Raw genomic sequence first — 13654 nt, 5'->3', positions numbered from 1 at the left:
GCGCGTTGAGTCATGATAATGGACACTTTATTGAGCGTCTGCTACCTGCCTTCACTATTGAGCGCTTTTCAAGGGGGTTGCAAACTGAGGAAAGGGATCACAGAGAGGTTAGGTAACTTGCTCCAGGCTGCACAGAGATTTGAAGCTGGGATTGCAGGAGGTTCAGACTGGCTCCTGGAGCCAAGACTGCCTGGAATCAAAGCCCTTGGCAAGGTAACCTTAGAGTTTCCAGATCTGTAAAATGGGGAGAAGGATAGGACTGGCTCTTGTGGGAGTGATTGATTAAATGACTTAATACCTGTGAGGCTCTTGGGGGCGGGGGTGTGGTAAGGACTACTTAAGTGTTCCTCATTCTTGTTAAATGGCTCATCCCACAGCCGTGTTCTTTCTCTGGCATCTGTAGCAATGTGACTAGTCCTGTAATGGGGCTGAGGGACGTGGTTTTACGTGCCTGCCTGCACCCAAGTGGGACAGTGAGGGGACAGGGCAGTGAGGACAGGCCCAGTATTCTGAGAGGGACCTGGGATCTGGGCCCTTTTCTAAAAGGTAGGAGGAAGATGGGCCATTTGGGCCGAGAGACGGGGTCTGGGGATGTTCCTGGGGGACTCCGTGGCGGTGGGGGGCTTGGACGTTGTTATGGGGCGGGAGCCCCAGCACAACCCACCTCCCCTATGACATGACCTGTTGCCAGTCCTGGAGATCCCTCTTCCCCCTCCCCCCTCTCTGTCGAGTCCTCCCCGTCGCTGAGCACCCCAGCCTCAGCCTTTTCCCCCCAGGCAGGCCTGGGCTCTGGCCCAGCGCAGCTCAGTGGCCATTACCTGCAGACACGAAGAAGATGCCGGCACTCAGGATGATGTTGTGTCGAGTCTTGTAGAACTCGCTGGCTGCGATGCAGAGTCCACCCATGAAAAGCAGAATCACACTCAGGATTGGGAAAATGCTTGAGGCCCTCACGGCCCCTGCAGAACACGGAGGGTCAGGGAGAGAGAGAAGGGCACAGCTGTGAGCCAGAGGGACGCTAGGGGGAGAGAGTGGCCCACGGGAGTGGGAGTGGGGAAGGGGAGGGGGAGCAAGCCACTGCCCAGCTCGTGGCCCTTCAGGGGCTCCTCTCTGCCTACAGGACCAAACCAGGGCCTCATGAGGCCCACAGGGCCCTGTGTGACTTGACCTCTGCCCCCCTCAGGCTTCATGCCTCCTGGTCCCCGTGTCTCCTCTTGTCAAGCCACAGCACCCTTCCCATGTCATGTAATGGCATGCTTCTGACTTTTGACGCACTGACTTTTCTTACTAGAATGTTTCTGCTGTTCCTTTTGACTCAGCAGATTCTATTCATCCATTAAAACTCAACTCGGGGGCGCCTGGGTGGCTCCGTCGGTTGAGCCTCCGACTCCGGCTCAGGTCGTGATCTCACGGTTCGTGAGTTCGAGCCCCGCGTCGGGCTCTGTGCTGACAGCTCGGAGCCTGGAGCCTCCTTCAGATTCTGTGTCTTCCTCTCTCTCTCTCTCACTCGCTCTCTCTCTCAAAAATAAATAAACATTAAAAAAATTAAAAAAAAAAAACAAACCCTCAACTCAAATTCGCCTCTTCTGTCAAGCCTTCCCTGACTTGCTCAGGCAAAGTTATTTGTCCCTTCCTCTGTGCTTTGGGGCACAAGGAGAGGCAGCGTGTTACAGTGGTGAGGCAGTCGCACAGCCTGGATCTGGATCCGGCTTTACCACGCGTTAGCTGTGTAAGTTTGGGTAAGCTGTCGCTTTGCGCCTCAACTCTCTCATCTATAAAGTGGGGACGGTAATAGTGCCTACCTTGCAAGACTGCTGTGAGCATTAGATGAGTTGATCCTGATAACGCACCGGGATGAATCTCGGAGTGTATGTAGTAAACACTGGTTAAATGATATTTATTACAGGAAAAAATCGTTTCTACATATGCTGCTACCATAAAGCCGTGGGGTCCCACGAGGGCAAGGACTGCGGCTTTTTTTTTTTTTTTTTTTAGTTCTTTCTTTTTATTCTCTCTGTCCCCACCACACCTCTGTGTCAAAGATCCAGTAGGTCCCCAATAAAGGCTCACTGAGTGAGTAAGTGTGGGGAGGGCTTCCAGAAAGAAGCAGCAGCAGACGTGTTACCGAGAAAAGAAAAAGTAAACAACAACAACAACAACAAAAATGCCTTCAGGATAAGATAAGAAGCAAGGGCTGACAAACAGGCAAGAGAAAAGAATATCTTCAGGAACATTTGCCACCTGCAGGTGAGAGGACGGAGGACAGAGGGACGCAGGGTGGCTGAGGGCAGGGGAAGGCAGCTGGGGGAGAGGCAGGCCAGGCAGGCAGGCTGTGTATGTGGGGGACAGTGTCCGGATGAGGTCCTCCCTAAAGGGTCTCTGGAGAGGAAAAGAGCTTTTCTCTCCAGATTCAAATAGGCAGCGAGTGACCTCAGAACCCTGATTGCTCGTCCCCGGAGCTGTGGGCCAGGCAGAGCCATCTGGAAGCTTGTGTGAAGAAAAGGAAGTTTTCTTTACGTGTTTGGGCTGTTTAAATGGCTTCTGAGGAAGTTGGGTCCTATTAGAGGGTCTGTTGGCTCAGCCGTGGGGTGGGGGTAAGGGTTGGCTGGGGATGTGCATCTTGGAGAGGAAGGTGCCGGGGTCGAGCCTCCCCTGGCTCCCCACCCCTTTGGGGGGCAGTGTGGCGAAGAGAGTTTTTCTGTGTAGAACTCGGGGCATTTTTCTAAGAGGATTTTAGGCAGTGTGCTGCAATGCGTAGCATAAAACCCCTCTTCTCTCTTCCCCATGGATCTTTAGGAAGTCTACACTGCTTACTGATGCTGTTGGGCGAGTCGATTATTTTAGGGGGACTTGAAGAAAGGTGAACCTGAGCCGGGGCCAGAGGAGGAGGCACACAGAGGGTGCAGTTGGGTTCCTGGGCAATCGGGCTTCCCTTCTCCCGCCGACGGACGGGCCACCTCCCCCCAGACCTGAGCGTTCTCCCCCAGCAAGTCATTTCAAGAGAACCGTTATGTCCCCAACCTGGTCGCCCTTCCCGCACATCCCTACACACGCGCACACATGATTGCAAGGTGCCTGGACTTGCACAGTCAATGCTGCCTGAATCCTCATCTTCACAAGCACAAGGGGAGAGGGGAGAGAATCTCTGATAAGCACCATTCTGTGTCGAGCCTTGAACGAAGACCTGACATACATTCTGTAATTTAATCCTCATAACAGCCCCATGGGCTGTGTTTTTTTAGCCCCCGTCTATAGACAAGAAAACTGAAGCTCAGAAAGGCATAGTAACTCGCCCAAGGCAGCCCAGCTAGTGAGTCAGGATTCAAGTCCGGATCGGCCCAACTTTTGGGCCATCCTGTACTCTCCCTCTGGGGCTTCCAGGGAGCCTGGGAGGGATGCTGCAGAGTCCAGAGATCTGGGTGTAGGGTCCCAACTATGCCACTCACTTGCTGTGTGGCTGAGACAGGTGCCTCGTCCTCTCTGGTTTGCCCATGTGCAAAGCGGGTGTGGACCATCAGATGATTTCTCACGCTTCTGCCCTCCCTGTGTGGATACGATTCCTGACCAGCTGGGAATGGGGGGGGGGTGACGGCAAGAAGGAAGAAGGAGAGGTTGGTGTGACTTCCAAGGGGGCAGTGGCAGTGGCTCAGATGAGCAGAGGGAGACCCAGATGGAGGCTGGGCAAGGAAGCTGCTTTAGAGCAAGCAGGGACTCTTACATTGGAGAAGTTTCTCGAAAGAGTTCTTTCCCGCTAGGCAGTGTCATAGGCTGAGTGGGGATTTGGGAGTTCGTCACATCTGAGCTCAGACGCGGGCCTTGTCCCTAACAATGTGTCCTTGGGCCAAGGGTCTTTACCTGGCTGAGTCTGTTTCTGCATCCGGGAGGATGGGAAAAATAACCCTAATACCCAGCTCCCGGGAATGTAAGGTTTGCTGTTCACAGGGCAGTCGGAAGGCCAGGGGCCTGGGCATCGCGGGGGAGCTGGTTAGAGCCTGCAGATTCTTGGGTCTTACACTGCCAGCTACTGAGTTAGATTCTACAATCTGTTTTTGCAAAAGCACGTAACACAAGTCATGTGCACGCGAAAGTTCGAGAGGCACTGTTGTCAAGGTTACATTGGACCATGGCTGTCCTGTTTCTACCCTAGAAAGGGTACAGTAAACGGTACAATCGTTATTATTTCTATCGTCCTGCCCCCTCCATCCAGACACTTCTTCCCCACGAATTGCCTTGATTCCCACTGAAGCTGGGGTGGTTTTAGTGCTAAAGTCTATCGCGAGGAGCAGAAAGTATCTGGTTTATTCAATGAACAAATATTTATCTATCTCCTATGAGTAAGCATATGGAACTCTGCAGTCCCTACCAACAATTCTGGAGCTCTCCCTACAGCATCCTACGTGCCTTACATGGATAAACCCATTTAAACCTTACACCAGCCCCATGAAGCCATCGCCTTGGCTTCAAGGAGGTTACAAAGGCCTAAAGCAGGTATTGGCAGACTTTTTCTGTAGAGGGACAGGTAGTAAATATAATCAGTTGTGGCTTTGCTGGCCATATGTTCTCTGCTGCAACTACCTAATTTAGCTGTTGTAGCTTGAAAACAGCCACAGGCAATACGTAAACAAATGAGTGCGCTTCTATTTCAATAATACTTTATTTACAAAAACAGTGGTGGTGGTGGGGGGCGCAGATTTGGCCTGCGAGCTGCAGTTCGGACATTTCCTGGCTGAGAACATAATATGCTGTACCGGGGAAGGGCCGCATGGTCCCGGAGTGGGGAGATGCTTCGCTTTTAACTAGCTGTGGGTCCAATGAATAAACACAGGTCGAGTGCCCGCCGCTGTACCAACTTCCAGGCTGGGCATGGAAGACACAGGGGTTCAAAAACAGGCCTGGGCCATGTCTTTATGGGGCTTACATTCTCATGAAGGAGATACATGTCGTCAGGTAGTAACCCAGATACTATGTAATTATCAACCAGGATAAAGTGCTATGGAAGAAAGGTATCCATATGGCACCACGAAGGTATGTGACAGGCTGATGTCACATATAGATGGCCAATGTTCATCGAGTGGTTCGTGTACCCCAGGGCTGTTCTAAGCACTGTGTATCTATTAACTCATTAGCTGTCATTACAGCTCCGTGAAATAAGTACTTTGGTTAGCCCCCATCAAGCGGCAGCTAAAACTTGAGGCACTGAGAGGTTAAGCCATTTGTCTGAGTCCGCCCAGCGAGGAAGTGGGGAAACTGGGTTGTGAACCCAGGAGGTCAGCCTCGAGGGCCTGTGTGTCTTCACCACCGCCCTCCCCTGCTTTCAGACATGCACGTCTTGCCCCTCAGAGCATCCTCTGAGCTCACGTGGGCATCAAGGAGGGCTTCCCCCAGGGAGTGAGGCTGGGGCTGGCATCTGAAGGATAAGGAGAAGCTAACAGGGCACAAGAGAGGCGGGATGCGGAGTGTTCCAGGGAGAGGAAGCAGCGTGTGTGCGCTCCAGGGCTGGAGAAGCATCCTTGCTCAGGGAACTGGAAGATTCTGGATCGCAGAGAGCCACGGGAGAGCTTGGGGAGCCCTAAAGGGAATGAGGCAGGCCAGGGGGGGGGGGGGGCTCACGAGGTACAGGCTTGGGGCACAGAGCTGCGGTGGGCTGAAGCTGTAATGGGGGGGGGTTGTAGACACAGAGGTGGGGCACAGATGCACCTGCCTGTGGAAGAGCAGAGGGCTTAACTTTGAGGCTCCGGGCACCCTGGTGTGAAGTGATGGCCCAGCAGGGGCTCGTGCAAATCACGTGGTATGCCTGGCTTCCGCTTCCTTGTCTGGATTAGGTGATCTCTAGGGTCTTGCCTGTCTCTGATGGCCCTGTGTCCCCCAGACCTCCCCGCAGGGTCCACTCAGCCAGCCAGGCCACAGTCTCACCTGTTCCCTGTGCCAGTTGTCGCCTTTGATTAAAACGGTAGTCTTACCAGGTGTATGGAGGGCGGGCTCCCTATTTTCCGGGCGCAGTGCTCATCCCTTTATGTCTGTTATCCCACCTGGGTTTTTTTTCCCCTTCTAAGCGGAGAGGATCAGCGAGGAGCTGGCTCAGGGGGGGTTGCTGGGCTCTTGGGCTTTTGTCCCTCACTCCCCTCCCCGCCGTGCTGGATGGGGTGGCCAGGACCACAAGTGTGTGTGTGAGCGTGGGTGCGAGAGAGGTGGGGAAGGGGAGAGAGAGGAGGAAGGACAGAGCGAGGGAGAAGGAAGGAGGAAGCGGATGACGATGGATGAGGGGAGAGAGAGAAGCTGAGAGCGGTGGCTTGGGAGCCCGGGCTTCCACACGGGGCCTCCTTGGAGCCCCATCCCAGCCTTCCCACCGGCAGTGTGGCCTCCGTGCCTCCAGTTTCTTGCCTGTGTAATGGGGACACCGACAGCACCTACCTCCCGGGGTGTTGTGAAGGGGAACACAGGTAACATATAAAGTTGTCAGGTGTGTTCTATCTAACGACATAAGGAAAAGAGTTCCAGAAGCCCCGGAGCTTCCTTGGGGAGTGCCATCTGCGCGGTGCCAGATGCTGTCCCATTCCCTGTTGTCTCCGGGGCTGGTGATCAGCTGCACCAACCCAGGAGAGAGGCGCCCTGCGTGCCTCCGCCGGCCATGCCCCCTGCCCTTCTGAGCCTCAGTTGTCCCCCCTGCCAGAGGGAGGTCACGAGCACACGCAGCTCATAGCCTGCGACGAAGAGTAAGGAGTACATACATTTCAAGCAGTTAGAAGAGCGCCCGGTACGCGCCAAGCACCAGGAAATGTTAGTTTTCTCATCTTGGCAGAAGGCACCGTTGCTGTTTCTCACGGGCCCCGGGTTGGTGTTGATCACAGTGCGGGTTGTGAGTCAGGACTAGGTGGGGAAGTCAGCGTGCTGGGTGCCACCAGCACTTAGAGAAATGAAGGGGGACAGAATTCAAAGTGTCAGCGTGCGTGGAATGCACGAGGTTGGAGCCGTTTTGAGAAATGTTTGCTCTGGCTGCATGGATGTGAGTGACTAGGGGTGGTGGCTTGGGATGGGCCCCAATCACACTGTGACCAATGGGAAATACCAGCTCCCATCTCCTGGACACAACACACACACACACACACACACGCACAGCCTGCAGGGACCTGTAGACACGCAGCAGACACGAGCAAACACATTCAGACAGACGCTCAGATGCGCGGACACACGGGCACCGAAAGACACAGAACGCAGCACAGACTTACACACTTGTGCACAAAGACCGACACACTGACAGTCACAGGAAGTCACACCTGGGCCACCTCTGCCTCTTCCTCACCCGCTCGCAAGCTTTGGTAAGGATAAGGATGGGCGGGGGCTGGGGCACCGTGGCAGACACATCGATGGCCCCCCAGAGCTGGCTGTGGGCAAAACAGGTCTGGCCATCATTTGTTCCTGGGCAAGCTAGTGACAGGTGGGCTAGAGCCACACTGGCCACACCTTCGTGGGGCCCAGATGTCAGGAGGCTCAGGGTGGTGGCCAGGGCCTGTCACCAGAAAGTCCCTGGACTCTGTGTTCAGGAGAAGCTTTGGAACTCCTTAAATACCCATGGGGGTTGGGGGTAAAAATGTTCATTCATTCATTCATTCATTCATTCGTCCCATTAGATATCTATGGGGCGCCTTCCTTCTGCTGGGCCCCCCAGGAGGCCTGAAGCTTGGTCTGATGGCTTGAGAGCAAGTGAGCCCCACTTTCTTGCCATCCCAGGAGATGAGCTCTGCGTTCCTGTCCAGCCCTTCTGGAATGTTCCCTCCTCCTCCTCTGTTCTAGGTCCTCCATCCAGCTGGTGGAGCAGGGATGGTAGGGGTGGCCCGGGCCACCCACTTGCCACCCCCTCAGCCCCCTTCCCTGGGGCCTCCTCCTCTTCCTGGCCTCTAAACCTTGGCATCCTGGGGCTCAGACTCTGCACCTCTTCTCTGCACCACCGCCTCGGGCCATTCATCTGCTCGTGGCTGTAAATGTCATCCACCAGCTGACAACTGGCAAACTCCTGTCTGGGCCAGGGCCTGTCCCGTGAGCCCCAGACCCCAAGGCGTCTCCCCAGGGAGTCCCATAGGTTTCGCTGACTTAATGTGGCCGACACTGAGCTTCCGATTCTTCCCAATCCCAGCCTTGGACTCCAACCTTGACACCTTCCTTTCCTGGGAAATCCACAGGTAGGCTCTCAGGAAAGCTTACATGGCAATCCCTTGGGAATATTTTCAGGCTCCGACCCCTTCCCACCTCCTTCACTGCTATTACTTGGGTTCAGGACGCTGTCTCTTGTCTGGATTTATTGCAGTAGGTTCCTAACTGTTCTGCCTGCTCCTGTCCTTACCCTATTTCAGTCTTTTGTGAACGGAGCAACCAGAGGGTCCTGTAAAATGTGAGATAGTGGGACTCCTCTGCTCAGACCCTCTGATGGTTTCCTGCCACAATCAGAGCAACACCCAAGCCCTTTCTAGGACCCACAGGGGCCCCCGGGCCTCTCTTCACTGGCTCTTCCTTGGCTTCCCCCTTGCTCACTCCACTCTTGTCTTTCTGGCCTCACTCCTGCGCCTCAAACATTCCAGGCTCCAGTCTCAGGGCCTTTTCACTTGCTGTTCCCTCTGCCTGGAACATTCTCCCCTCACATTTCCACATGGCTCCCTCTCACCTCCTTCAGGTCTTTGCTCAGATTTCACAACAAGGATTTTATGGGCAACCCCCTCTCCCCGGAATTTCCTATCCCCCTTTCCTGCTGGATTTTTCTCCGTATCACTCCTCATAGTTTAACAGACCATATAATTAACTTGTGAGTTTCGTTTGTTGTAGCTTGCAAGCACCATGAAGGCCCATCTTAATTTTGTCTGCAGGCAAAAAGGACCCACGGCCCATGGGTAGCTCAGATCTTTCCTGGCCTCCCGAGTACTGGGACCTCAGGCCCAAAGAGCCAAGGAGAAGATACTCAATGGGTTTCTCGGGAGCTATAGCTCTGCCAGGAGAGGCCCACAGCCCCATGCTTACACACGGTCAGGCCTCTTTCCGTCCACGCCAGCAACGCGCTGGCCCTGTGTCGGCCTCTGAACAGACCCTGCCCTTAGGTTGAGCAGAGTCCAGTAGACTGTGCCCCTGACCTTGGTAATAGCAGGAGCTCCTGCCACCTTTCTGGAGCCCACCCTGCCCGCCCCGCTGCTCTCCGAGTGTGAGGCAGGCCGGGCACGAACAGTCAAAGCCAGAATGTTTGGCTGAGCCCCTTTCCACCCTCCTAGGTCTCCTGCCCCCCATCCTGCCCCTCCTGCCAGTCCTCTGCTGTCCTCTGGAAACCCCTTGGGGTCCGGCTCCACCCCCAAGCGCCTGTGCTCCCCCCCCCCCCCCCCCATGTCTCCCAAACAGCCCCTCACTTCTGGCCGCCACCACAGCTATCGCTCTGGTCCAGGCGCCATAGCCTCTCACCAGGATGCCAGCAGCAGCGGCCAACTGGCCTCCCTGCCCCCGCCCCGGCCGGCGGCCAGAACGGACCTTCCACATCAGTGTCCCCTGCTCACGGTTCCGTCACACTTAGAATGACACCCGATTGGGCTCCTCCGCCGCCTCTCGGACCTCGTGCTGTGGAATGTCTTCCATTCCTGCACTGCACTCAGCCAGCCGGGCCTCCCCTCTGACCACCCCCCCCCCCCCGGCCTTAATAAGGCCCTTGCTCTCTCACCAGTCCCCCCTTGGGCACGCACTTCCCCCAAGTCCTCTCGGCTCTGTCCTTTTCCTCATTTAGAGAAGCTGTCCCGACCACCTGTCCTCAGTAACACCCCCCACCTGCCCTCCGCCCACCGCCTCACTCTCCACCCCCTCACAGCCAGTTCTGGAACGGTCTCAGGGGGCTATTTGTGGTCTTGCCCATTGCTTCTTTCCTCCACGAGAGTGTCACCTTCACAGAGGCACCAGTTTTGTTCTGTTCACCCTTGGATCCCCTGTACTGACAACAGGGCTCTGCACGGAGTGAGTGCTCAGTGAATGTCTCAAGAGTAAATGAGCGAATGCTTCTAGAGGCCCAGTCTCTGCCTTGGTGCCGCTTTCTCAAGGGGACCCTTCTGGAATCATCTCCCGTTTGGGGGTTAGAGGCCAGGCTCCCTCAGCACCACACACTCCATTTTATCCCTGCCTGCGTCTTGGCATTCATGCTACCTTCACGGGCCTGTTTCTATACAGTGAGCCCTCAGGGACAAGGGCGGCGTCAGCCCCTCTCACGGCCTCCCACGTGGCAGGTGCGCTGTGCGAATGGGTGTAACCGACCCCCCCCCCCCCAACTGGAAGCCGGCTGACGCCCCGCCCATGGGGCTGAAGCCCCGCCCACCTCCAGACACAGCCCCGCCCCCCTCCCCACTTCAGTGGGGCTGGGGATCGGAATAGAAGAACGATCGATCCCTGGCTTCTAGCGTCTCGAGAGCTTATTAAGAATGAGACCATCTAGTTAGAATGTATTAGGATTTAGACTCTATTGATAAGGATAGGAACTCCTGTCTTCCGGCTTTCCAGAATTACTTTTGTCGCCTAGCCCAAGATTAGCGTAGTCTAGATCAGGGGTCAGCAAACTATGCCAAGTGCAGCCTGCTGCCTGTTTTTGTAAATGAAGTTAAGTTTCCTGGGAGCACAGCCACACTCATTGGCTTCCATTATGTCTAGACTCCACGGGCAGCATTGAGTAGTTGGGACAGAGGCTGTATGGCCCACAAAGCCTGGTATATTTGCTGTCTGACCCTTTATAGAAAAAGTTTGCCGACTCTTGTTACAATGCTCAAAAAATACTGTTGGGTTAAGTAAGCTTAAATCAGACCCTTGGAATCCTGCCCTGTTAACAGCAGTTAACCAATTCAGGTCTTTTGTCCGGGGACACCCCAGTGAACCAAACACTTTCTGCGATTCTCTCTTAAACAATGAGGCTATGGAGGTATGGAGTAGGTAGAAACAGCCACTGAAGACTCCTATATCTGCCCTTTATGTAACAGACAACATTTATGGAGTATCTGCTCTATTCCAGAAGCTGTTCTAGGCACAGCAACGAAGGAGACAAAGTTCCTCCTTTGAGCCCTCTAGCTGATTATCACATCCTTACTGTGCTCAACCAGGGTGGCTCCTGGCACGAGGCTTAGGCTGTGGTCCCCCTACTCCCACCGCCACCAGCAGGCCGCATCCGTCCCGCGCCGCGTCTCCCGAGGCCAGCTGTTTCTCTGAGGGGCCTCCCGGCCAGGCTGGGCGCTGCCTGGGACCACGGGCTGCGCCTGTTTTTTTCACCTGGATCTCCCCAGCACCGATCGCAGGTTCTGGCCTAGGTCTCAGCCCGCTTTTATGCCACCGCACTGCTCCTGCAAGAGCCCCGGACGTGGTAGTGGGGAACGATAGCCCAACCCGTCTTTTAGGACTTCCATTTAAGAGCAGTGCCTTTCGGGAGTTCATAACCGGAAATGATGAGCATTGTAAGATATTTTTCTCCCTTTCAAAAGAAGTCTATAAATTACATCGTGTTCCCTTCCTTTCTCTTCCTTGCCACTGGGCTGACTTCATGTTCCATGGGCTTTTCAATGAAACCAGGTTGATTCTAAGGCTGACCCGAGAGTTGGCTTTGATGTGAAGAGTAGTTACTGAAAGAGACAGGGTGATCCATGTAATGAAATGCCTCCTATATTTTCCATAAAAGTGATCAGAGAGTGATGCTAGCCATTCTGCTGGGGGGGGGGGGTGGAGGCGGATGGGAGGGAGGCTTTAGCGGCCTCCGTGCGGCTGGGAAGGTCACCGGGGACAGAAGGTGGGGACGCTCCTGGTGGAGAGCAAACCTCTTCTAGAAGAGCCTCTTGAGAGCGTGGGGCACAGCTTTCACCCACTTCTGCTTGGGTGGCTTTGCTGTCCCAGGTGTCAAGGACCCTCAGCCCCTCTCCTGGAAATCCCTTTCTCAGGGAGCATTTTCCCTTGTTAGTTTTTGTTGGTTCTTGAGAAGTTTTCTTTGGGACTCAAAATGCTTTCTCTTGATAATATGCCTCAGGTGGATTTAAGGTCACAGCATGTACCTCAGGATTTAACCGTGACTCGATTGCGGGGGAAGAAAAAAAAAAAATCTCATGTATTGTTCTCGGCCGAAGTTCCAATCTGAAACTGCCTGATGAGTTTCTTCATTGAGTTAGTCAAGAAATATTTACTGAGCGCTTATTATGTGAAGGGCATTGGGCTGGGAATATGAACACGTGAACGAGATAGGGTGGGTCCCTGGCCTAACGTAATTGGTGGGACTGCCAGGGAGATGTTTACTCAAATAGATCAGGACCCCACAGCGTGATAAATGTGCTGTGCTCTGGGAACCCGTTAGGGGCACAGAGGACTTCCTGGAGGAGGTGATGTTTCAGGCTGGGACCTGGAGGATGAATAGGAGTTTATCAGACAAAGGGGAGGGAAGAGGGTTACAGGCAGAGGGAACAGCATGCATGAAGGTTTGGCCTCCAGACAGGAGGAAAGGAGCGAGGCTCAGCTTTTTCCTGCCCTCTGCTGATACAGGGATCTCTGGATAGTCCTGGCCTTTGGTGCTCTGGAGGTTAGAAGGACTGGACCCACCACCAGAAGGGAGAAAAAATTGCATGCACTCACGGAGGAAATATTCTGCTGTGTCAGCTTCGTAATCTGCATCCTCTGGGAAGTGATCGATTTGCTTGCAGAGACCTTTGAAGTTCCCTGGAAAACAAGAGGAGAAAGGACACGTGAAACATCAGAGTTTCCAGGGGCTCAGCACCCACTGGCCTCTTGCTGACTTCTGGCTCTTCTGAAGCTGGCTCAGCCCTCTCCCCGGCCCCTGAAGGAAGGTATCACTTTGTCTGTTTGGACATCTGCCTGGTGAATCAAAACACCCACACCCGCGGTGCAATGGAAAGGATCTAAGGCCTAAGACTTCAAAACCCAGCCTTCCGTCCCTGCATCGAGGCTTCTGAGGATTAGCTGAAGCTTGGCGGGCAGCAGAGGTTTGGCTCGGGGCTGGGGACTGCCGAGGAGGAGGCTGATGAACCCGTCAGTACACCCGCCTCTGTGCCCCAGCTCCGCTGGGAGTCACCTCGCATTTTGCATGCCAGAGAGCAGATCGCTTTGCAAAGAAGACAGACCCCACACGGATGCCGACAAACGTTCTCACAGCCCTTAAATGAGCTTGCAAAGTGCCTTCCCATCTGCAGGGCCTGGAATCCACTGTGCCCAGCCCCTAGCTGCTCTGGGCAGGGGAGGAGGATGATGGGGGGGATGATGGGGAGGGGTTGAGCCCCCAGTGGGGGCTGAGCCCCACTGCCAGGCTCTTGAACTACGACTCATTCTGGCTCTACCATAGGCCTGTGAGAGGACTGTTATCTCTTCCATTGCACAGATGAAGAAACTGAGGCTCAGGGAGGCTAAATGATCCGAGTAAGTACTTGTGGTCAGGAAACGATACATCCAGGGCTCCAACGAAGGCCTTTTGACTCAATCTTTTCTGGCAGATGGCCGAGAAGGTGAACACAGGCTCAGATGAAAACCCAAGGTCCCAGCCGGCTCCACCAATGACTGTGAAGTGAATGTGGTCTTCGTGAAGGACTGATTTGTGGGCTGGAGCTTGCCAAGCGGGTCTGCTCCGCCACAGTAGAAACCTCTGTCAGTTTCACACACGGTCGTG

At 54.5% G+C, this 13654-nt stretch overlaps 1 protein-coding gene and 1 long non-coding RNA gene across 3 annotated transcripts in view; one reads left to right on the top strand and one right to left on the bottom strand.

Annotated features, from left to right (window-relative positions):
• CACNG2 (calcium voltage-gated channel auxiliary subunit gamma 2) overlaps positions 1-13654 on the bottom strand; it is a 108438-nt gene that overhangs the window by 854 nt on the left and 93930 nt on the right. Inside the window, exons 2-3 of the mRNA XM_040490919.1 lie at positions 12610-12693; positions 819-959 (exon numbers count right to left, since the gene is read on the bottom strand). Of these exons, the coding sequence (XP_040346853.1) occupies positions 819-959; positions 12610-12693 (225 nt within the window). The remainder of the gene's footprint in view (positions 1-818; positions 960-12609; positions 12694-13654) is intronic.
• LOC121040411 (uncharacterized) overlaps positions 1-13654 on the top strand; it is a 110182-nt gene that overhangs the window by 31113 nt on the left and 65415 nt on the right. The gene's annotated exons all lie outside the window — the stretch shown is intronic.

This window comes from Herpailurus yagouaroundi, unplaced genomic scaffold, assembly GCF_014898765.1.
Source record: "Herpailurus yagouaroundi ecotype Mexico unplaced genomic scaffold, PumYag 182, whole genome shotgun sequence".
Classification (NCBI taxonomy): Eukaryota; Metazoa; Chordata; class Mammalia; order Carnivora; family Felidae; genus Herpailurus; species Herpailurus yagouaroundi.
The sequence above is the reverse complement of the archived record's forward strand: the minus strand, read 5'-3'. Positions and strand labels throughout refer to the sequence as shown.